Consider the following 26488-nt stretch of genomic DNA (forward strand, 5'->3'; position numbering starts at 1 on the left):
TCTCTTCAAAAGTGTCTCTCTGTCTCTGTTCCAAAGTGTGTTTCTGTCTCTCTTCAAAAGATCACGTCTCGTCACCGGAAAAAAGTCTCGTCCCAAGATTTTTATATATATATGTATATGTATATGTGTGTGTATATATATATATATATATATATATATATATATATGTATATGTATATGTATATATATATATATGTATATGTAATGTGTGTGTGTTTAAAATATATTAGTGTAAATCCAGGTGAATTAATCTGTTATTAGTATGCATGCTCCAAGTTCAAGTTAAGGTTGCGTTTATTGTCCTGACACTACTGTACGCTGCCGCCTCATTGGTGATCAGACGTGTGATATCATCAGCAGTTTATTGATAGAGTCTGAGCTGTGTTTGGTCGCACATATTTAAATAAAGAATACAGTTGTTTATTATGATACTGTACAAAGTAGCATACTTTTAATGCAATGATTATTGAGTAACAATCAGGGAAATGTACATCCATCCATCCATCCATTATCCAACCCGCTATATCCTAACGACAGGGTCACGGGAGTCTGCTGGAGCCAATCCAATCCAACACAGGGCACAAGACAGGAAACAAGCCCTGGACAGGGTTTCAGCCCACCGCAGGGCACACACACTCACCCAGCACACACTAGGGACAATTTAGAATCGCCAATGCACCTAACCTGCATGTCTTTGGACTGTGGGAGGAAACCGGAGCACCCAGAGGAAACCCACGCAGACACGGGGAGAACATGCAAACTCCACGCCCGGAGGACCTGGGAAACGAACCCGGGTCTCCTAACTGCGAGGCAGCAGCGCTACCCACTATGCCATCGTGTCGGGGAAAATGTACATTCTGGCAATAATTCCTAAAACATAGCAGAGGCTTATGTCATTTTTTTATTAGGGCCATATTAATTTGCAACAAGGAATCCATTACTGAAATTGTATAAATCAGCTCTTGATTTAGACTGCAGATGTAGAGAAAATGAAAAAAGCCCTAGATTTACAAGAAATACAAGTACTTTATTATGTTCAGAGACCTTTCATATTCAGAACAGCTTGGAGAGAGCTTCCAGATTCTTTACATTTTATATTGTTAGGAAACATTTGGTTTTCTTTTGTTATTCAAGTTGTACTTTAATGTATTAGTTTAATAATGAGTGAACATTATTAGCCAACATTCAGTGTTAAACCATTAGGAAATAGCAGAAAATGCACAGGGATGAAGTAACATCAAAATTCACACTTCAACAAGAGATGGCTACATTATGGTTAAGGGTCATGGTGCTGATTGCAGCTAGAAACAGATGGATTGTGGACTGCAGTTTGAATGGGAAACCAAAAATTCTCTGTAGTCAACCTAAGTGTCATTCAGAGAAAAATTAAAACCTGCAATAGCCTCCCTCCCAAAATAAAATGAAGACAGAATTACTCTATTTGTGTATATACAATGTGCTTTTGTAATGTTACCATAGTTATAATTTATACCGTAATCTAAGCAACTATGTAAAACTGAAATTCTGTTGAAATTATGCAAACATTTATGTGAATTTAATATTAACATTAACTATTTAAGATTGTCTCTTACGTAGTGTATGAGAAGAAGTAGCAGTATATATTATGTAAGTACTAGGGGGCTCTGCCCCCTGCTCGCTTTGTTTTCCAACCCCCCCACTGCAGGCCCTACGCGCTAGTCATTTCCTGGATCTGCCACTTGTGACAAATTGTGCTGTGCTTTTGGATAAACACTAATATCAACTTTGTCTTTGATATCTCCATCGTTCGAAATTATTATCGCTGTCAATTTGTCACATGTTGATTTATTATAAATGCGAGCGTGATCTTTTGGATTAACTTCTTTGTTCGTGTTTTGCAGATAAATTTGGTTTAAAGTGCAATACTTTTGGACGCATGGATGTTGTATCCATTATTGGCTGTAGAATTTCTAATATGTCCGATCATTTTAACTCTTTCGATTCAATGTTGCATCGCTTCTCCGTGATCATAAATATAAACCTGACCGAATTGTGGTTTCTTTGAAATTAAACTTGTAATAGTATTAATTATTCCGGGTCCTGAATCGTGTAAGTCTACGTTTTGAGCATTGAATGATGCAAACATGAACAGATTATTGTAGATTCAGATATTTTGCCTGTAGTGTTTGTGGATTTCACTTTCACCAAATAACAAATCATTCTGTCATATCACCTATGTCCATATATTTGATCTCTTTTTGCTGTTCCATTATTTCACCAAGTAATAATTTCCGTTTGTTAGTGCTACTGCGATCTTTACTTTCAGTTTTTGAGACTTTCGAAATTTACTACTTTTATAATCTCTAACCAGCTCTGCATGTGTATTGCGCCAATGTTTTTGAACCTCTTTACGACGCTCTACTTTGTCTTCTACTCTTTGTCTTTTCTTCTTCTACTGTTTGTCTTTTATTTCCGCCCCCGCTTGGACATGTTAGGTTTTCAATTCATCTCTTGGCACAAAGTCTCGTCTTACGGGATGTGAAATTATCTTTCTGAAAATGTCTCAACTTGTCCCAAGATTTCTTTATATAATAGAGAGACATGCTAGATGCATTAGCATTATGCATTGTCTAATTGGGCATTTAAATGTACCAAAAATACAGTTACACAATAAGTATATGGTAATAAGTATAAGTAATATTTACACAAGTAGTTATAACTGCTGTTGAAGGATGCTGTAATTAGGGACGAATAACTGTAAGAGTGGTCATCAGTACTCTATGGCAGTATTGATATATCTCCAGTGCTGTCATACTAACAAAGTTGCAATGGAAACTCTCCTACCTCAGATAATGACCTTGTTTTTGATTAATGCTGAACACTTGGGAGCATTTTGCCAGTTTCTATTCAGGTGTACAATGGATGCTGCATTTATGTTCTGCTTGCTTTTAGTTTGAACTTACATATACAGTAGGTTGTTTAATTCTAGTCAATTATTATTTTCACCTCAGCATAAACAAGTTCAGCTGTATTACTGTGCTATGAAATGGTATCTTAATGCAGGTTTATATCAAAACTACAAAAGTACGCGAAAGCTGATTTCCTGAAATGTTCATTCTTCAAATTCTGTTTTACAATACATTGTACTAAATTAAAAGGATTCTCTTTTATTCATGTTTGGCACATAGTATTTTTTTCTTTGTAGTAATGTAAAGTCTCTGTCATTTTTTAATGATTTGGCATTCTGTTACGTTAATCTGCACATTAACTAGACTAATTTAATCTAATTTTAAAGTAACCTAATGTTAGAGCCTATTATGGCATCTCACATCAGCCAAAAAAGCACCATGGATAAGCTGCCAAACCACTGGAGGGTGCAACTTTCACTCTTACTGGCTACTTTAGAATTCCTTGTTTTTGGTAAGTTGTGAGTAGTTTTCATCACAGACTGAAAGCAGCTCCAAAAGCAGTCCATAGTGAAAGTGGTTTTAAACATGTAGGGAGATCCAATATTGTCTTATGCTTTATTGAAGGCTCTAATGATAAACTTATACATTTTAGGGTTACATTATTGTATGGTGCTTTTTTAAATGGCCAAATATTAACTCCTGTTTATTAAAATATATGCACTACAGATTTCTAACATATGTGGTTTATCCATTTAAGGTTTCTGAGCCAAGTCAACTTTGTTCCTTTAAAGATTCAATCTTGTATATAATTAGGTAGCATTCAGGTCCAGTCTCCTTTATATTCAGTACATAAGAGACTGACTGCAAATTCTGTCATGGCAGTAGGGCTGGGCGATATGGCTCAAAATTCAAATTGCGATATTTTTGGACCAAAAGTCAATATAAGATATGCAACGATATTTTTTTCCTATCTATTATTACTTAAAAAAGAAGCCACACATTTATATTGCTCTTTAGTTATTTACATGTAATTGCAAACTTACAACTTTACATCATAGGCATAAGCCAAAATATACTCATTAATGCAAGAAACCCATCTGAACATTTACGCAAGAAAGCCAGTTGTCCGAAAAAAAAATGAAAATAATAATGTTTCAATATGCTCTTTTTAAGCTATGTCTTGTAAACAAATAAAGCGTGGCAAGAACATGCATTCAGGTAACACAATTTCACAAATTTTGTGCAAGAAAGACAAGTCTGTCAACTGCCTCTGGCTTTAAAAATGCCCTGTGGCAATTCACTATGTTGCCACCTGTGCTAAATGCCCTTTCTGAGGGTGAACTAGTGGCCTGTATACAGAGATATATTTTTGCAAGGCGACTGAGAGTTGGAAAGATTGGTTCATGCTCTTTCCACCATGCAGGTGGGTTTGTCTCAGTGTCAATTTCAGCTGCTTGTAGGTAGGTTGAAAGTTCAGCTTCAATTTTATCTCTGTCAGACAATGTCGATAAAGATGTTGGCCTCTTAAAGAAGCTACCAAGCTACCAAGGCTTCGCTTCTCCTTTTTGGCTGGTGGTGGTGATGCTTCAGCTGCTTCTGAAAGTTCCCCAGCTAAGTCAGGCTGGGCACTGGTCTCATCGTGTTGAAGGGTCTCCACTTCAGACACAACTCTGTGTTTGACCTCTTCATACTTTTCCTCAGGAATGTGTGATCTTTTGAAACGTGGATCCAAAAAAGAAGCAATGTCTAGTAGTTGCTGGGTGGCAGGGTCATCAAATTTCTCTCTCAGATAATCAAGAATTTTTGTCTTAATTGACATAGTGAGCTCTGTGTCTTCTGGCTGGTGAGCCAAGATGCTGGTTTGAAAAAGGTGTAGCACTGGCTTAACATAGGAGACTGTAACATAGGACTGAGCTGAGAGTGCATCTGTAAATTCCAGGAGGGGATGAATAGCTTTATCAGTTGACTCTAGTACATCTATGTCCTGCCATGTAAGTGCCAGATGTCTGGTTTTCTTGTCAGATGAGAGAACTTGGGTGATGGCCCTCTCTTGTTCCAACACTTTCTGTGTCATTGCTGCCCTTGACCCCCATCTTATAGGGGATTCTGTTATGAGCTGATGGGAAGGCAGATTGAGTTCTTTCTGTGTTGTGGTCAAATCCCTTCTTTTTTTCCAGCTGAAGGAAAAACATGCAACAATTCTTTTGCATACACCAATTGCCCGTTCAATGCGGGGATCTCCAAACACAAATTACAGTCTTATTAATTATTTACGTTATTATTAATTAATAATATTTCTCATACACACTATTATTTACGTTTATTTACTATTTCTTAGCATATTTATTATTTAATTTAACATATTTCTCATACGTGCACACACACTTTACGTTTATTATTACAAATTTCTTATATTTATTACATGTTATTGTTTATTTTCAAACATTTCTCATACACACACGCACTAGTGATGGGCATTTTGGCTCTTTTTAGTGAGCCGGATCATTTTGCCCAGCTCACTAAGAATCGTCTCTTTCGGCTCCTAAACGCCTCTTCATTTTCCCACTCCAGCCTTTTATAATTCAGCCAAATTTAGCAGTGTTCTGAGCCATGATTAGATGTTTGCACTTAGTGTTTCGCTACAAACACTACACAGACATCGGTTCCAAAAAACGGGAATCGGCTCCCACTGTTCACTAAAAAGAGCCGGCTCAAAGAACCGTTTCGTTCGTGATCGACACATTACTAGCACGCACACACACGCCATACCAATCGCCAGATTCAGCCGGTGACTAAAGCACTGCAGTCTCTTCCATTTGTTCAGATCAACGGCTTTAATCACATTTGCAGCGTTATCCGTGGTAATGCACACTTGTCGTGCGTCGTCTAATTTCCACGACTTAAGAGCATCTTTGAGCTCCAGTGCAATCATTTCTCCAGTATGGTCATCTGGTGCAAATCCTGTCTGAAGACAAAGGCTTCTTATCTCCCAGTTTTCAATAAAATGAACCGTTAGGCTCATGTATGGTTGCATGGTACGATTAGTCCACAGATCAGATGTGGTGGAGAAGTGGCGAACGTTCTGAAGCTGATTCAGAATTTTCTCCTTTACCTCATTGTATAATTTGGGCAGCGCTTCTTCGGCAAAGTATTTCCGACTGGGAATTACATATTTGGGATCAATCGTTCTCAGTAGTTTCTGAAATCCGTGTTTTTCGACAGTGGCAACAGGGACCATATCTTTTGCAATGTGGCATGTTACTGCAGCTGTTATTTCCTTCCATTTGGGACTTGTTTTTTCATACGGTATGCAACGAGAGAATGTTGCCGACAGCGTGATTTGTTTTGCGGCAGGGATGTGTTTCGTTATGTTTTGAGCAGAGTTCTCGCGAAGTCTAATACATTCTTCATACTTCGTAACGTGTTTTGTTTTCAAATGATTGAAGAGGTTCGAGGTGTTGCCGCTCTTCGTTCCTACTTCTCTCTTACAAAGTTTACATATAACAGTCTTTTGTTCTGTATCATTTTGTCTAAAGCCAAACCATTTCCAAACAACAGAGGTCACATTTGTACCTTTTTTTTGGCACTAAATCATCGCTGATAGCCGTACTCGTTTCTGCCTCCATCTTAGCCATTGTTGTTACTGTTTAAGATAAGCAGGAGGTGGGGTTTAATCGCAATGACTGCATTTAGGATGTGCTCCAATTAGCAGAAATAACACACTACACACTTGTAGTGTTTAATAAAACATATTACATAATATATTGCGATAGGTTTGTTTTCAAACGATGCATTAAAAAATATTGTTCATATTGTGCCACTCGATATATCGCACAGGCCTACATGGCAGATACTGTATCTCTCAAAAATTGACTCATGGCCTGGCTATCCCTGACTATCGACAACAGAAGAAAATGTTACCACCGTGAACCAAATCTTAATGAGGTGTGTGTGAGATTGCAGACACTATAGGGACTGGTTATGAATCAGCTGAATCTATTTTTTCATGAACTACATTTGAGCTTCAGTCTCTAATCTAACCTTACTTCCCATCTTTTGAATACATTCTCTCCCTCTTGATCTGTCCACTGGTACACAATGTTTTTTAAGTAGGGAAGGTCCGATCAGGTTTGTTTAAGGCCAGTATTGATCACCGATCAGCCTTTTGTCCCATATTAAAATGTTAACTTTGATATTTTTATAATTAAACTGTAGACCACAGGTGTTCACGGTTCGTTTTTATTTACAAAATTTCTGTAGGCTTATTGTTCACTGACCATAAAAATAGAAAAAAAAAGAAATTTCCTTAAAAATCATACTTTAATTAATAAAATATGTATAAAAATATTTATCCATAATACATATGGCATAACAGAAAATTCTTGTCATAATTAAAAGCTGTCCTATTATTTTAATTTATTCTGGAATGTACCAATCTAAAACAAATCTTAATTTTAAAAAAGGTTGTTTTTCCCCATTTTTTTCAACAAAAAATATGTATTCTTACAAAATTAATTGATTAATATTGGCAATTAAAACTGCTTAAATGTAAATATACCTGCTTTTATAGGTTTGAATCATAAAAATCATTAATTACACTAAAGTCATTTTTACTGTTAAAATGTACCTTTACTATATTTATACAGGTTCTGACCCCCCACCTGTGTACCAGCTAGACATTCGTAATTCTTAAGGTATAATTATAAATATAGATTGCCATTTTATTTATGTAGTACTTGTTTCTTACCGAACCTTACACTGCGTGTCACACACAAATAAATAATAAACAGTACAAATCCTTGAAAAAACTACTAATGTATCAAATGTTCATAAGATGTTTATCAATATCAAGGAGATACTAGACTAATACGCTGAATAAATTTACCAATAATTACACTAAGAAGCTTATTGTTTACTAAGCAGCAGTTTCAAATTCTTCTTTATGTTTTCTTTTTCCAATTGAAAATGTAAGCTGCTGTACGTAACACAAGCTCGCTGTCCAAGTGTCTGAATTGATTAAAGTAGCTTTTCTTGCTTTTTGTGTAATGGAACAGAACGAGTTCTCCAGTGCCTTCTTCTCCATTTATTACTTTACTTTCTCTAACATAAAGGCTAATACAGTATTCCAATCTTCTCTCACTCTCTGGTAAAAAAAAAAAAAGGCTTAACTTGCCTTTGTTTGCAATACAGGAAGTTTCCTGCAAAAAACGTGCTAGCTTAACTACTGTAATACCCTATGTAAAGGAGCACTGCATCTAAATTACCATAAAGCTTAGAAAGGCAGGGGCTGAAAAGATTGATTTTTGTGATCTGACAATTTACTGATCACCAATTGAATTTTTTTAATTGAAAATCACCTAATTTAGATCAGAGTCCTGTCGATCAGAGCATCACTATTTGTAAGACATGATATCACCCATTAAGTCAGTGTGGCTCTTGAGATTCCCCCTCCACTTCTTCAATTTCATTGAATTTTGTTTTTAAAAATATCTGATTGGTATCAAGGGATCCTAATTATAAGCAAATTCAATTTACATTTTTTCAGCAATTATATGACACCCCTACACATAATATACAGGCATATGAAAAAGTTTGGGCTGCATGATAACAAAATTAGACAGGTGCATAAATTTGAGCACCCCAACAGAGATATTACATCAATACTTAGTTGAGCCTCCTTTTGCAAATATAAAAGCCTCTAGACGCCTCCTATAGCCTTTGATGAGTGTCTGAATTCTGGATGTAGGTATTTTTGACCATTCTTCAATACAAAATCTCTCCAGTTCAGTTAAATTTGATGGCTGCCGAGCATGGACAGCCTGCTTCAAATCATCCCATAGATTTTTGATGATATTCAAGTCAGGGGACTGTGATGGCCATTGCAGAACATTGTACTTCTCTCTCTGCATGAATGCCTTTGTAGATTTTGAACTGTGTTTTGGGTCATTGTCTTATTGGAATATCCAACCCCTGCGTAACTTCAACTTTGTGACTGATGCTTGAACATTATCCTGACGAATTTGTTGATATTGGGTTGAATTCATCCGACCCTCGACTTTTACAAGGGTCCCTGAACTAGCCACACAGCCCCACAGCATGATGGAACCTCCACCAAATTTGACAGTAGGTAGCAGGTGTTTTTCTTGGAATGTGTTCTTCTTCCGCCATGCAAAGCGCTTTCCAAAATGAATCTGGATTGTCTAAATGAGTATTTGCATAAAACAAGCGACTCTGGCGTGAGTGCAGAAAGGGCTTCTTTCTCATCACCCTGCCATACAGATGTTCATTATGCAAATTGCACTGAATTGTAGAACGATGTACAGATCCATCATCTGCAGCAAGATGTTCTTGCAGGTCTTCGGAGGTGATCTGTGGGTTGTCTGTAACCATTCTCACAATCCTACGCATATGCCGCTCCTGTATTTTTCTTGGCCTGCCAGACCTGGGTTTAACAGCAACTGTGCCTGTGGCCTTCCATTTCCTGATTACATTCCTTACAGTTGAAACTGACAGTTTAAACCTCTGAGACAACTTTTTGTAGCCCTCCCCTAAACCATGATACTGAACAATCTTTGTTTTCAGATCTTTTGAGAGTTGCTTTGAGGATCCCATGCTGTCACTCTTCAGAGGAGAGTCAAAGAGAAACACAACTTGCAATTGACCACCTTAAATATCTTTTCTCATGACTGGACACACCCGTCTATGAAGTTCAAGGCTTAACGAGCTAATCCAACCAATTTGGTGTTGCAAGTAATCAGTATTGAGCAGTTACATGCATTCAAATCAGCAAAATTACAAGGGTACCCAAATTTTTGCACAGCCAGTTTTTCACATTTGATTTAATTTCATACAATTAAGTACTGCTTCACTACAAATCTTTGTTCAGAAAACACCCCAGTACTCAGATGTTCCTAGGAAATGAAAGACATACCACTGTTATGTTTTTTGTTGAAAGTAGAGTAAATTATTATGCAGGCTGAGAGGGGTTCCCAAACTTTTTCATATGACTGTACCTGGGAATTGTGCAAATTTATTTTATTGACACTAGTATTTAGACTGTTTACTCAGTACTATGTTGAAGCGTCTTTGGCAGCGATTATGGCTGAAAGGCTTCTTGGTTATGACATGACAAGTTTTGCACATCTGGATTTGGGGGATTTGCTGCCATTCTTCTTTTAAGATCCTCTCTCAGATTGGAAGGACATTGTGAGTAAACAGTGAACTTCAGGTCTCTCCAGAGATGTTCGATTGGGTTCAAGTCCAGGATTTGGCTAGAGCATTCAACAACATTCCCAGAGTTGACCCTAAGCCACTCCTGTGTTGTTTTTGGTTTCCACCTAGGGTCATTGTTCTGTTGGTAGGTGAACCTTCAGCTCAGTCTTAAGTCCAGAATGCTCTGCAGGAGGTTTTCATTAAGGATATCTGTGTACTTTGCTCCATTCAGCTTTCCCTCAACGCTAGTCTCTCCGTTCCCTGCCACTGAAAAAGATCCCAACAGCATGATGCTGCCACTGCCATGCTTCACTGTTGAAATGGTATTGCACAGATGATGAGTGGTGCCCAGATTCCTCCAGTCATGATGTTTAGAATTCAGATCAGATGGTGCAGTCTTGGTTTCATCAGACCAGTGAATCTTATTTCTCATAATCTATGAGTCATTTAGGTGCTGTTTTGCAAACTCCAGTGGGCCTTTATGTGTCATCTGGCCCCTCTGCCACAAAGCCTATATTAGTGTTGCAGTGGTTGTTGTCCTTCTGGAAATTTCTCCCATTTCTCCTCTCTCCACATTGTTTGTCAGGAGCTCAGCCATCAGGTTCTCAGTCATCTGTCTTACCAAGCCCCTCTCCCCATGCTTCTCAGTTTTGCTGTGCAGGCAGGTCTAAGAAGAGTTGTGGTTGTTCTAAACATATTCCATTCAGGAATTATGGAGTCAGCTGTTTCTTTGGTAACCTTAAATGCTGCAAACATTTTTTGAAACCTTCCCCAGATATGTATCTCAGAACAATTTTGACTCTAAGCTCTACAGGCAAATTTGTTTGACCTCATGACTTGATTTTCACTGAAACACATCGTCAACTGTGGGACCTTATATACAAGTGTGTGTTTTTCCTAATTGTATGCAATCAATTGAATTTACTACAGGTGGACTTCAAACATGGTTTAGGAAAATCTCAGAGGTGATCAACAGAATAGGATACACCAGAGCCAGATTTCAAATTTCATAGCAAAAGGTCTGAATACTTGTGGTATTTCAGTTGGGAGACTGGATTTGTCAACAAAAGTCAATTCAGCTAGTAGAGTGATGCTGCATTATATACAGTAGTATTTTAAATCTGATACTAGTGCAGTCTTTTTGGAATATGTGACTATGTTCAATAAAAAATAATACAATCCTTGTTATTTAATTTCAAATATTGTAACTAGGGAATGGGTTTGCTAGCTGAAAATCTTTGCAAACCTGATTACCTTAGCCTTGTTAATGTCATGTCTATTATCGACCATGCATTTTTCCAAGAGTGTGGTGTCTTCTGTTTTTTGTTTAGAAGTGCATTCCACCAGTACTAGCATACCACTCTACATGGCAAAAAGTAAATGGACACCTCTCCAAATTACTGACCTGTGGTGTTTCAGTCACAGCCATTGTTAACAGGTGTATAAAATTAAGCGCATAACCATGCAATCTCCATTGACAAGCATTAGCAATATAATGGGTCATACTGAAGAGCTCAGTAGCTTTAAATGTGTTATAGGATACCACCTTTACCACAGGTCAGTACATGAAATTTGTGCTTTGCAAGATCTGCCCCAGTTACCCATCAGGTGGAGGCATCTAGGGGTGCACGATTATGACAAAAAGTAATATTTGCCAATCATTACCTATTATAATTGCGATTATTAATTTCAATGTATTGAACAATAAAATATACACCTTCTTTTCCATCCACTGTATTCTGTTTATACACAGTACAATACAACCTCCTTTTTGCAAGAAACCACTTCAGAAATTGTTAATATAAAATTGCTATATGCAGGATCAGTTGAAAAATTAAAAAAGAACTATTTAATGTTTCTTTTTTACTATTTATAATCAAGATACAGCACACTTATAAAATTTGCATCACTGCTTTTTTAATACAGTAGAAACAGTAAATAAAACTTAAGTATAACACAGACATTTCTATCAGAAATCATTTTTATTTTTTTCTAAAAAAAATGTTACCTCTGAAACACCAGCCATCACCACCACTCACCTTTCAAAAATGTAAAATTTTGCAAAATATTTTAATTGGAATCTTGTCATTTCATAAATAAAACACAATGACTGCTGTTGACTGATTTTGCTTTCGATAGCCTCCTGTATATGAACTTGCATTAACATAAACATATAACAATTATCTGAGTCGAGGACTTAGTGTTACTGGGATTTGGCACTGCTTGCTTAACTTTTACACACTCTTCATTATGAAAGGTGTAGTTGAATTTTAAATGGCTGTATAAATGTTGGTGTGCAGTGGTTTAACAGTTTGCACAATACACTTTTAAAAACAAAATATGAATGATTCTCTTCATTTTAGTACTTAAACATGCAAAAGTGCCAGGTCATTTGGGTTCCACATTAATTATACTGTTCACTTTTTCCGGAAGTTGTCACAAACAGAAACAAAATATATTCACACTTTTTATAAATATATTGTGTAGCACCAGACTCCTAAAATTGTGTTTCAAATTTGGCTGTGGTGTTAGTGCTTCTTTTTAGCCAGTGCACTCATGTTTAGTGAATGTCTCTGAGCTGACAGAGCTGAAATACCAATGTAGAATGCAGTAATCACAACTCTCCATGATTAGAATATCAAGGCAGTCATAATTGTAATCACAATTAAAACACAAGCCCTACAAGAATCTAGGAGTAATAGCAGCCCTGCCATGAAGTGATAGACTATGCAGACTAGCAGAACAGTGCCAAAGTGGGCTGATGGACATTGCACATAAAAATCGCCTATCTGTTGCATCACTTACATCAAAAGAGTTAAAAATTGCCTTTGGTACCAACATCAGCACAAGAACTGGAGACTATGAGCTTCATGAAATGGTTTTTCATGGCTTAACAGCTGCATACAAGCCTAAAATCATTATACACAATGCCAAGCATGCCACCATGCAACTCTGTAGCATGTTCTCTGGAGTGATTATTCTCATTTCTCTATCTGACAGTCTGATAGACAAATCTAGGTTTAATGCATACCAGCAGAATGCTTCCAGACTGCATAGTTCCTACTGTAAAGTTTGGTGGAGGATGGATAATGGTCTAGGGCTATGTTTCAGGTTTTGCGCTAGACCCCTTGGTTCCAGTGAATGGTACTATTAATGCTTCAGCATACAAAGACATTTCAGGCTATTGCACATTGTGACAACAGTTCATGGAAGACCATTTTATGTTCCAGCATGCCTATGCTGCTGTGCACAATGCTAGGTCCATGGTTTGATGAGTTTGTTGTGGCAAAACTTGACTGACCACACACAGAGCCCTGTCCTCAAGCCTACTGAATACCTTTGGGATTAATGGGAATGCTGATTGTGAGTCAGGTCTTCTTATCCAACATCAGTACCTGAACTCATAAATACGTTTTTGGCTGAATGGGCACCAATTTCTACAGATATATTAAATACATATGTATATGCGTCAGAATCTTGTAAATAAAATAAAAAACTCCGCAGATGAGTAGACATAGCCACAAAGGGCAGGCCAGCTAAATTTTAATGCCCATGGTCTTGGAATTAGATGTTCAACAAGCCTATACAAGTGTGATGGTTAGGGGTTCACAAACATTTGGCTATATAGTGCATCTGAAGTACTACCATGTAAAATTAGAACCACCTGATATATGGTGCTCAGTGTGCCATATATTGACAACAGTGTCATAGATGATCTGAGTGCTGTTTTTTTATGAATTTAACTATGCAAAATACACTTTTGACTTTTCATAATTCTAGGTGTTTACACCTTTTATTAACTGACAGGTTTGTAGTGTAGAGAGTGTGCCAAATGAGATTGGATGTATTGCAAAATTATTTCCAATGTGTACCCAGAAAAAAATCTGTGGTTTTTGATTTTTTTTTTTAAAACTAGAGGGGCTCTGCCCCCTGCTTGCTTTGCTCACCAACCCCCGGATTTGGTTAACCGGATATACAATTTAAAGAGATTGTTATTTTCATTTCATTCATTTTTTTATTTCTTGATATTTGCCAGTAATAAAGCTATAGTGTTATTCCCCACCCCGGGGCTGCTAGTGCCGTTCTGCATGTCACGCTGCGTGTCTGTCATTTAAAAGCCTGTATAGCATCTGCTGCTGCTTGTTCTGTGCTGCGTGTTCTGCTGGTCACGCTGCATGTTGTTCATTTAAAAGCCTGTACAGCAGCTGTCCTTTTGTCTCACTTCTTTGTCTCGTGTGATGTTAAAGTGTGTTTGAGAAATTGCTTGTAAGTAGGGCATGACATGCAAGTAGTCTCGCGGGACTTCAAAGTGTCTTCTGAGAAGACCTGCTGTGCATGTGTACTGCGCCAACATTTTTGTGACTTCTACTTTGTCATCTATTCTTTGTAATTTATTTCCGGCCCCGGGCATGGTTAAATGTCTTTCTCGTGGGATGTATAATGCTGCTCACATTGTGAAGGAGGGGGGGAGGTGGGGGGCAGCTGAACGCACACTAAGGAGATGCCGTTGGATCATCTGCTGTCTTTCTGCTGCTGCTGGCGAGCTGCATGTTTAGCTTGTTGTGCTGCCCGTCGATCATTTAAAAGCCTGTACAGCAGCTGTCCTTTTGCCACTTCGCATCTCTGTCGCTTGTGTTGGGGGTGGGGGTTGGGCTTAATGCACGCTAAGGAGGAGCGGACGGATCATCTGCTTGCAAGCTACGTGTTTTGCTTGTCGCGCTGTGCGTCAATCATTTAAAAGCCTGTACAGCGGCTGTCCTTTTGCCACTTCGCATCTCTGCCGTTTGCATTGTGGGGGGTGCAGGGGGGCTTAACACACGCTAAGGAGAAGCGGTCAGCTCATCTGCTGGCGAGCTGCGTGTTTTGCTTGTTGCACTGCGCGTCGATCATTTAAAAGCCTGTACAGCGGCTGTCCTTTTTTCTCACTGCTTTGTCTCGCGTGACGTCAAAGTGTCTTCCGAGAATCATGTCTCGTCTCTCTACCAGGATTTTTTTTTATAATAGAGAGATTTGGAAAATATCTTTTTCAACACTGCAGCTGGAAACTATTGGTGTCTAGCAAATGCTCACTGAAAGTCAATCTGTAAACTGTATTTCCATTGCATTTATTATTTGCAATTGAGTTGTCACAGATGTTTTAGGATGTCCCTGTTACCTTCTTATCAAGGGGGGAAAACAGCACCAAGTAATTGTTTCTGGTTTCTAGGTTATCTGTTGATCATGTTTTGGTAAAACAGGCACATTTGAATCAGTAGAATTCAAAGGCAGAATTAATTTTCACAGCTCTTGGATTGCCTTTCAGTGGTGCATTCATTTCACCTAAGAGGATTGCACAGTATAAATTTGAGTGTTACCCCTTTTAATGTAATGACTGGTGGTATCAGCTTTAGCATACCGGAATCCGAAATATCATGTACAACAAAATCTTTGCTCACTAATTTTTCTACATTTTAATGTTTACATTAACTAAACTAAATGTAATCATTATATTGAAAATCTGTTGTCACACCATAATATGCAGACACTTCGTCATGAAGAAGTCAGAATGAAGGAAGCAGATTACCCAGTTATTGATCAGAATGTAAGACCAAGAGGGCTTTGCTTATACTTACAGAAGATTCACAAGGTCTTCAGTGCTAATACAACTGACTTGTAGTGCACACTTATAACCTGTTTTAGCAAAAAAGCACTACCTTCCTCACCATACATAATATAACTCCTTCCATTCTGCACATTGACCCAAAAAAAATTTAGTTGCTTATCAGAACAAGGTCATTTTGTAGTGGGAATGCTCAGTCAATATCTGGGGGACGGGTCTCAGCTAGTCTTCTTCACTGCATCAGATAACCTCAGTGTGAATCATAATGATTTCGGTTAAGATGACATTTCTGCAGACTTTGTTAGAACAAAATGCATCTAGAAGAATCTCAAGGTTGAACTTGCAATGAATTCTCTGTATTGGATGATCAAAAGGTGACTACTTGCCAATTCAGATGGGCATACCCAGCAAACTGTTGTTGTGAATTTGTAGTTTAATGCAAATACATAATAAACTAAATGAAAAAAAAATATATAAAAAAATAAAGTTTAAATCAAAAACAGCATGTGGTCATGAATTCCTTAGTCCGAAATGTTTCATGAGACTATTGAGCATCAAAGATGGATTTTACATGGACCACCTACATGAAATAAATTGTGATCTAATTTTTATTAGTTGCTCACAGTGGTCACTTAATGGTCATTTATTGCCTTGCTGTAAGTAGTTTCAAGCAGAAGATGATGCTGTGTAGACTTCCACCAAAAAGGAATTCCTCTTTCAGAGGAGCTTCAACTACTGCTTTGGAACTGGGGTCTGCTTGGCATTCATAATAATTAGTGTTAGTTTCAAGATATAAAATTACAGTAGGGAACTTCAAATAATTCAAAACAATTACTTTAACTAGCTCAATGAATATGTAATTTTATGTTAACATTCTAACTTTTTCATATATACCCTCATATATCAGCTAGCCTAATTACTTATGAATTTATTAGATTTGGTTTGATAGTTCCAAGATTAAAGAAACTTAGGTATTATTATTCCCACACCCAGTGACCTTTACAGTAGAATCCTGCTCTTCTAGTTAAATGCTGGGTTTCCATGTTCCAGCTACACATTTTAAAGGAAAATTACAATAAAAATGTAATACTGCAAATTTTCTGGTGGGTGTCCAGGTCTGTGCTCTCATCAACAGGTTAGACAGCTAGTTGTGTCAATGAGTAGGCCTTGGTGTTGTATGTTATTGTGTTTATACAGAAGCTTCTAAAATCTTACCTGGACCCTGGTGCCATTATCATCGAAATGATAATATCTAATATTAAAAAACAAACCCTAAAGTTTATTGTTCATTGATGTGTTCATCGCCCAATTAATCTTTATTTTATATGCCACTTCCATAGAGTACATAATTACAAAGTCTTTTGCAAGGCAAGCAAGAATTAATTTGAAATAAGACAAAGTACAAGATAATTCAGTGCATTATAAACTACAAGGAAACAAAGCAGTCAGGATAAATAAAGATAAACTTTTATTTCTTCGGAGTAAATGTACATTATGAGACAGCAGTAGGGTAAAAGGTTCAAAATACTGAATTAAATTGCAAGAATTCTAATATGTGGGTGTGGTTTTGGTATGATGTAAATGTCGCCCTAAAACCAAAAAATTAGAATAAACAGGTTCATAAAAATCTTGGAACATCCAGTTGTTGGACTCTTAGGAGCTAAAGGTGTCTTTTTGTATAAAACTACCTGTCAGTGTTTTCTACCCCTTTTGTCAGTGCGAGTTTCCACACTTAAAAAGGAAAGTTTTTCAGTGACCTTTTGTGTCATGTTTTGCAAACAATGTTGTTGGCAGAGTCATAGTTTGAATTTTTTCCTAGATCTCTGACGTTCAGTACTTTATTATAACAGTATGAGGATTTTTTTTTTTGGACTGAGTTGTGGAAGAAAGAAATCCTTGATGTTTCATACAAACACTCCTACAATTGTCTGGGACATATCCATAGCACTTAAGTTCTTGCCAAGTGGAATGATTCGTAGTCCAATAAAACATACAGCACTCTCCTAACTTCTGGAACAAATGTCATTCAGATTTCTTTAATGACAACATTCCCAAGTTGACTGCAAAATGCTGTTCATGTACTTCCAAAATGGCCCCTTGCTATAAATAATACTGAACTCATTTCATTCTAATATGTATCCCTCATCAAGCCAGTCATCAGATGAATTAAATGTTATAAGAATAGTGAAGTGACTGAGGAGGAAATAAGTTAACAGTTGAACCAGAACTCATGTAACCTTATTTTCATAGTATTTAACCTCTGAATTAACCATTTAGCACCCAGGGTAAAGAGTTGTGGTTGAGAAAGAAAAAAAAAACATCCTAACTGTAATTAGTATTGATTATATTTAGTTTATAATAATCCTGTCTTGTACTTAATCAGTTCAGCTTTAATCTGTTCCTCTGCAGAAAACTGACATCCAGTCCAGAACTGAGTCCTGTCATGTCTCTAATGTTGGTTAGGATCTGGCATGTTGCAGTTTTATTTTGGATTGAATGAATTAGTGTTCTGTGGTGGGATAGATAGATAGATAGATAGATAGATAGATAGATAGATAGATAGATAGATAGATAGATAGATAGATAGATAGATAGATAGATAGATAGATAGATAGATAGATAGATAGATAGATAGATAGATAGATAGATAGATAGATAGATAGATACTTTATTAATCCCAAGGGGAAATTCACATACTCCATCAGCAGCATACTGATACAAAAAAAAACCAATATTAAATTAAAGAGTAATAAAAATGTACAGTAGGTAAAAACAGACAATAACTTTGAATAATGTTAATGTTTACCCCCCCAGGTGGAATTGAAGAGTCACATAGTTTGGGGGAGGAACGATCTCCTCAGTCTGTCAGTGGAGCAGGACATTGACAGCAGTCTATCACTGAAGCTGCTCCTCTGTCTGGAGGTGATACTGTTTAGTGGATGCAGTGGATTCTCCATAATTGATAGAAGCCTGCTGAATGCCCGTCGCTCTGCCACGGATGTCAAACTGTCTAGATCCAGCACAGAGACTCAGTATTGGCAGTCCAGTCCAATTTATCATCCAACTGCACTCCCAGGTGTTATAGGTCTGTACCCTCTGCACACAGTCACCTCTAATCACCTCTAATGATCACGGGGTCCAGGAGGGTCCTCCTAAAATCCACCACCAGCTCCTTGGTTTTGCTGGTTTTCAGCTGTAGGTGTACGTGTAGGTGTAGGTTGGCGCCCTGCCTGGGATTGGTTTCCTGCCTTGCGCCCTATGTTGGCTGGGATTGGCTCCAGCAGACCCCTGTGACCCTGTAGTTAGGATATAGCAGGTTGGATAATGGATGGATGGATGAATTAGTGTTTGCTTAGAGCTGTGCATTTTTACATAATAGCAATGGTACAAAATAATTGTTAGCAAAATTTGGTCAAGTGAACCTTATGTTCAGTACTGGTTTCTAAATTTAAATAGAAATACATTTCATTTTTAGTTGTACACTACAGTCCGTATTGAAGAGGGAAGGAGAAGTGATGCCACATTAAAATGACCTCCAAGACTTCTGTAGCCTGTTATTTCACAAACATTTCAGCTGATTTTTTGTATTTTAAAAATAAATACAGTAGTTGCAATTGAAGATGTGTGAGATCTTTCTACTAATAATCTTCTGGTTCTTGACAGGTTTGGATTGTGATCCTTTTATTAATAGAGTTGTGGGCAGCCAATAATGCAATTGAATTAATTTGTATATAAAGTATTATTAACATTGTTCATTTATTAAGAAGAAGAACAGGATATTGCAATTCACAATATTTGGTTGATTAGGACTTGAAAGTCTCTTTAGGTTGAGAAAGATTCTGTGAAATAATCTAGATTTTTTCTTTGATATGTCTCATTTTTTTATGCATTATTTTATTTTGATAAGAAATGGGCAGCATTCTTTTGCACCATTCTTAATGGCGTTAGGACTCTGGTGTCTGATTTTCCTCTCACATCCCAAAAACAAGCAAGTGAGCTGGACTAACAAATGGTAGTCAGTGTGGGTCTATGCATGATCCTGTCCAGGGCTAGCTTGGGCCTAGCATTGTACCCGGTGCTGCTGGGAACCTCAAATTGAATAAGTTGTTTAAAAAATGAATAATGGGAATAAGATGGAAATATTCATTTTAAAAACACTTTGTATATTTTTATTTAGAATTCCAAGTAATTTATTGGGTATTTTGTTTTTTATTCTGTTAGCTCAGGATTTCCCAAAGTAAGGATTTTTCAAAATTATGCACATTAAAAAGCTGCCCCTTAAAGTATATAGCATTGTTCTTATGTTGCAAACAAAATGCAAATAATTTTGAAGTGAGTGTCAGCGTCTTTGTACCAGCTGGGTGCTTGGTTTAAACTAAAAAAACAAAATGACAAGAGAGCCAGCAATAAAGACAGACTCTAAATATTTCATAGGCTTTTGTAGACCCAGAGACATCTTTTAAATGCTGGAAAACAAAACTGAAGATTTTCAAATATTTAATTTCTCAATGTACTATGTGTAGAGTCTAGATGAGCCTAGCCGTTGCTGATTTGCATGACGATGTTGCTGCCTACTAACTGCTTTCAGGTTACCAAGATAGCCAACCTTTCTTTGCTCTGCTGTGCTTGTAATGTGAGGAATTATTTATTAGGTTTGTCCTTTCACATATTTTAATAGGGATTTTTTTTCCTTTCTCAAACTTGTTAGATACATCGTCTGGATCAGAGGAAGAAGGTTCAGTGCAAGGTGACTCCCAGGGGACACCCACATCCAGTCAGGGCAGCATTAATATGGAGCACTGGATAAGCAGAGCAATTCACGGATCAACCACCTCCTCTACCACATCCTCATCCTCCACTCAGAGTGGGGGCAGTGGTGCTGCCAACAGGCTTGCTGATGTCATGGCACAGACTCATATTGGTAAGCATTGGTCCATTTTTTCCATTCCAGTGTGTCAGGCTTTCCTCTGCCCATGCCTGAAAAGTTTTTCACATACATGGTCCTTTACTCTGTATATTTTACCATTTTAAAAAAATGTCAAGTTGTTGTTTTCTGTCAGCATAAAAGTGGTTGTGGAGTAATCTCATGTTTTCTAAAGGGGTTGCTTTTATCTGCAGGCAATAGGCTACTTTATTTTAAACACATTTGAACTCATAAAGGCCAAATTAGTCCAGAGCAGCTCCCTTTGGCTGGAAATGTTCTTTTACAATTTGATTTATTATTAGTCATTAGTAAAGAAAGAAAAAGCAACACCCAGACTGGCTGTATATTTTCTGAAGAAAGAGAGTCTGATTTGTTACCCATGCTGGCGTTTCTTGTAATATTAAGGGCTTTCTCGATTGCCAAGCTAACCTGAGCCATTTGTACACCAATAGCTCAAGAAACAAAGTGGCAGTCCAGCCCTGCATTGCATTTGTGGCGTGACGAGTTAAAAAGCAGAAATGTCTGATGTGGCTATATATGACTATTGAAATGAAAAAAATGAAACAATTTCATTAGACTAATAGTAACAGTTATGCTGCATTACGAATTTTCCCAAATATATGGTCATTTTGACCTTAGTGCATTTAAATGTTTTTGTACATTTAGCTTGTACAGTTGCACTGAGCAAACTATGACTTTTTCTTTTTTCCCTATAGCCTCAGGCTGTGATATTCTGCTCTGACACCCATTTTCACTGTAGGGTGCTGAAACCCACTGCCAGAGTACTGTATTATTTCTACAGGCCTGCAGGTCTGTCTCTGGTCATGGTCACCTGTTTTTAAATGACCACAAAGCCAACAGTATTCAAAACGTTTTTGCATACATCTAAATGCAAATAATAATATCATGCTGTGTTATTTGGCGTGTGATCTGATGTCTGTGTATTCACTTTCTGATCATTTAATTTACTTCCATCACAGTGCCCTATACAGGTTATTTAGTTTTACCTGGTCAAAAGTTGGCAGCATGGCTGCATGACTTTTTAAGTACTGTTCATTGTGAGATTTGTTCCCTTGACCCTATTTGTAATTTCTTGATACGGTAAATGAGTCAAAAGGACTGTAGGAGGAAAACAAATGCAATCTCTAAAGCAATGTGAAAGTGGACTTTAAGTGTATTTTTTGCTAACACCAAGCCATAGTGATTTTGCAGTTAACCCATTTTGTGTCTATAGTCATAAACCACATACAAAATCATATGTTTTCTAGAATAATGTGTAAGTAGTCTGTGTCTTAAGTTCTTTAGGTATGCCAAATATTTATGAAATTTTAATGTGTATATTTTTGCATATTGTGTGACTCTTATATATACTATCTGTACATGCTATGCACATAACATTTACAGAACACAAAAAAGTATGACAGATAAAAGATTTAATGCAAAGAATGGCTTGTGTTGTCTCTTTTAATGTACATTACCATATTTTACATTCCTACAAACACTTGCAGCTCAGATATTGGTTGCATTAGATATTTACTTCAGCCACAACAATTAGAATTGATTTTAGAACAGTTATAATTATAAGTCTTTAATTCAAGGTAAAAAGGAATATTGACCTTTTAAAATGACTGGGCCAAATGGTTGCCATGGTTACCAATAAGCTCAAGAACCCTCTTCAGCAGCACAGTGTCGCATCATTTTGCACCCATTAAGCTGCTCTCTTGGTCAAACATCCAGAATGAAATACTGTGTAAAACAGCAAAACCATGTGAAGCAATGTTTGCAGCAATATCTTAGCTTTATTTATTTTTATAAAAATACAGGAAAAAGAAGCTATAATCATTCAACATAAATGAGCAACAAATACCGCCACATTGAGTGCCATATCACAAAAACAAAATTTCAATTTGGATATTTTATTCAGTAAAATTATAGAATTTCTCAAGGGACTGAATAGTTTGTAAGACACCTCATAAATATACATACAGTACCTTATCTATTCACCATACGTAGATTGAGAATAAGTGGTTGGGTCAGTTTCAGTTGATTGGTAAGAGTGTAGTAGTAGTTATAAGGTACCAGCTGTTCTGAGGGAGTTTAATGACATCTTGTAACACAAAGCTAGTATTAGAAAGAATGTAACAGTAAAGTGTTATGAAAAGCTGCATTAACCATTGAAAGTGTTGACTTTATTTACATTTACACTGAAATAAATTGAAATTTACTTGGAAACATTTAATTGCATTAAATCAGTCAAGTATTCCAGAACTTGCAGTTACCACAATGTAAGAAAGGAATGACCGACAAACTTCAGTGATTTTTGCACAGTTGTGCTTTTTAAATTGTTTCTTGACATATATTACTTACTGGTGTTACTGAGGTACACATCTTTATATGTTTGGAATAAAAGCTAGTAGTAGCTAAGATCTACTCAGTTTTTTTTTTTTTTACAAATAAATTAAATTCACCTCCCATATTGTGGGATTTTTTTTATGTGGTATTATACACTATGTGTGGCCATAGTGAAAATGTTCACAATATGAAAGTATAGTTCCCGTCTTTTTCAAAAATTGTATTCTGTCAATGTCCAATAATAATGGTAAACCTAGTGCATAATGCACCTCAAATGGCATCCTCAGTAAATTTGTATGTTTTGGTGGTACAATATTTGTTCATTCCTGTTTGCAAGTTTATAATGTGTGCATTAAATATATATGTAAATGTTGGTAAAACAAATATCATTTCCCATATTTTTGAGAAGGAAAACCTAAAAATAAAATTTGGAGAATGAGCTCTGATACCTGGAGTTCCTGTTGTGAGATGTTGCAAGATATGAAGGTGAAATAATGACTTGTGTGGTTAACATCTGAAAAAAATCAACAAATTAGCTTTGTCTATAAAAATAAGATTATTGGATGTGTTAATATGGTCTTTAGCATTATATGAAGTTGAAGGATGGGCACTGACAAAGTCTATGAAGCAGAAGGTAGTTTTTGGTTTGTGTTATAGACGTCTATTAAAAATCCCATGGAGAGCCAAAATTTCAAATGTATATACTGTACATGACAATACAATAGGTTTTATTTATGAAAAGACATATTAATAACATACGGTTGTAATACATATACCTTGTAGATGCTAGGGGTCACTGTTGCCCCTTAAACCCAACAGACAGACACACAAAGACACAGGGTAAAAGCACCAAGAAGTATTTTTATTCCTTTTTCCTTCTTACAGTGCCCTCCAAGCACCACAGCCACAATAATACAGGTAAATACTCCAACACTAACACAAATCTTCTCTCTCTTTCTCCTCCACACCTCCCATCAATCTTTGTCCACCAAACCTGACTCTAGCTCCCTTCCAAAACTGGCCTGGCCGGTGGCATTCATAGCACAGCCGCCTCACTCCTGAGGTTCGCGCCCTGCAGGTTTGGAAACAGGATGGGAATGCCTGCTCCACCCCTCGGCCAGCTGAGGGTGGACCGTCTCCCTGCCCCCGCAGAGAGCGTCTCTCTGATGCACATGACCGCGCAGCTCCACGCGCTACAATATCAGGAGATCCCTGCTTTTCTCCCAGTACCTCCTTTTTTTATCTGGGGTGTATTGCCAGTCTGGGTCTTTCTGTGAAAAACAAAGAGACTCTTTACTGTTAGCACCCCTTTTGATTTGTGAGTGATTGTTGCCGATGTCGATGTAATCCTTCTTTTGACTTTTGATTCACCCACCATCCTTCCATATCTGTCAGGTCAAAGTACAGTGCCTGGCTCACACATCCCACTACCTTCTATTAGAGTCTACAGGCATCTGGGAGCCAACAATCTTCAGTGCTCCGTCAGGTTAGTATGGTCGATCTATCCGGGAGCGTTGTTCCCTTCACCCCCCATTGGACTTGACTGACTGCAGTAGCTCCATTTTGCAGCGCTGACTCGACTGTTTGATTCTTCTTTCCTTTCCCCTCTTTTTCTATTTTAATTGATTTTCTCTCTCATTGCTCTACTTAGACTGTCTAAATACTTTATGCGTGCAGGTGGTTTGCTTAATGATCTACAGAGTTTTTTCCAAAGTGACTTAACGAATTGCATTGGTTCTTTTATTTCTATATTTCTACAACTGGACCACAAGCATTATAAGAGACTCACTCAGGTACACACAGGATGAGTCAGTAGTTGGAACTATCCTGGCCTCTTAGGTTTTACAGTGCACAGTTAGTTGATAGGTCATATTTAAATATGTAACTAGTTTAATCCAACACGCACACTTGAAGGGATGTTAAGATGGTGCTTTTTCGGCATGTTTCTGCAAAAGTAAAAAGAAAGATGAACTGTCGTGCTATATTTCACCTCTGAAGATACTTTAAAATATGTGAAGTAAATCGGAGGAGAAAAATGTACAAGTGGAAAAGATAACACTAGATTATCAGTAGGGAAAGAAAGGGGCTGCTTAAGGGCAGGCTTAAGCTCTGTTTGATCTATTTTAAGTAGTTTTGCTAAGTCCTTAACTCAAATGTCTCATTACTATTTGATGCAGAACAACATGTAATACTCCAGATGTCAACAGTGGAGCGGAATTATTCATGTATTTTGACACCATTGGAGAAGTTTATCTATATAGCAGTAATAGCTAACATGTTGATGTGGAAAACTTGGCTTCAAAAATGGTATTCCATACTCAAACAACTGAGTGGAGTATTAACGACTATAAGAGGTTTCTAATTCTGTGTTACAAATTCATTGCGCTGTTACAGAGCAAGAAATAATTTATTTTAAAAATATTTTTAAATATATAAGGTATTCACAGTGGAAAAGATCTCACCATCAATGGGTGTTATTTAAACTATATTTTCTTAAATTAGGTGAATGTGCTTACAAAATATTTGCTTTATTGCATAGTTAAACATTGGCTTAGGTAGTTAGTGCTACTGCTTCACAGATTCAGCATTCCATCCATCCATCCATCCATCCATTCTCTTCCGCTTATCCGAGGTCGGGTCGCGGGGGCAGCAGCTTGAGCAGAGATGCCCAGACTTCCCTCTCCCCGGCCACTTCTTCTAGCTCTTCCGGGAGAATCCCGAGGCGTTCCCAGGCCAGCCGGGAGACATAGTCCCTCCAGCGTGTCCTGGGTCTTCCCCGGGGCCTCCTCCTGGTTGGACATGCCCGGAACACCTCCCCAGGGAGGCGTCCAGGAGGCATCCTGATCAGATGCCCGAGCCATCTCATCTGATTCCTCTCGATGCGGAGGAGCAGCGGCTCTACTCTGAGCCCCTCCCGGATGACTGAGCTTCTCACCCTATCTTTAAGGGAGAGCCCAGACACCCTGCAGAGGAAACTCATTTCAGCCGCTTGTATTCGCGATCTCGTTCTTTCGGTCACTACCCATAGCTCATGACCATAGGTGAGGGTAGGAACATAGATCGACCGGTAAATTGAGAGCTTTGCCTTATGGCTCAGCTCTTTTTTCACCACGACAGACCGATGCAGAGCCCGCATCACTGCGGATGCCGCACCGATCCGCCTGTCGATCTCACGCTCCATTCTTCCCTCACTCGTGAACAAGACCCCGAGATACTTGAACTCCTCCACTTGAGGCAGGATCTCGCTCCCAACCCTGAGAGGGCACTCCAGCCTTCTCCGGCTGAGGACCATGGTCTCGGATTTGGAGGTGCTGATTCCCATCCCAGCCGCTTCACACTCAGCTGCGAACTGATCCAGAGAGAGCTGAAGATCATGGCCTGATGAAGCAAACAGGACAACATCATCTGCAAAAAGCAGTGACCCAATCCTGAGTCCACCAAACCGGACCCCCTCAACACCCTGGCTGCGCCTAGAAATTCTGTCCATAAAAGTTATGAACAGAATCGGTGACA

At 37.8% G+C, this 26488-nt stretch overlaps 1 protein-coding gene across 13 annotated transcripts in view; it reads left to right on the plus strand.

The window, feature by feature from the left end:
• dip2ca (disco-interacting protein 2 homolog Ca) overlaps nt 1-26488 on the plus strand; it is a 559093-nt gene that overhangs the window by 352300 nt on the left and 180305 nt on the right. For all 13 annotated transcript variants that reach the window (XM_051929039.1, XM_051929043.1, XM_051929041.1 and 10 more), the window contains exon 5: nt 20408-20620. In XM_051929039.1, coding sequence (XP_051784999.1) covers nt 20408-20620 — 213 coding nt within the window. The remainder of the gene's footprint in view (nt 1-20407; nt 20621-26488) is intronic.

The sequence above is a fragment of the Erpetoichthys calabaricus genome, chromosome 6, assembly GCF_900747795.2.
Source record: "Erpetoichthys calabaricus chromosome 6, fErpCal1.3, whole genome shotgun sequence".
NCBI lineage: Eukaryota > Metazoa > Chordata > Cladistia > Polypteriformes > Polypteridae > Erpetoichthys > Erpetoichthys calabaricus.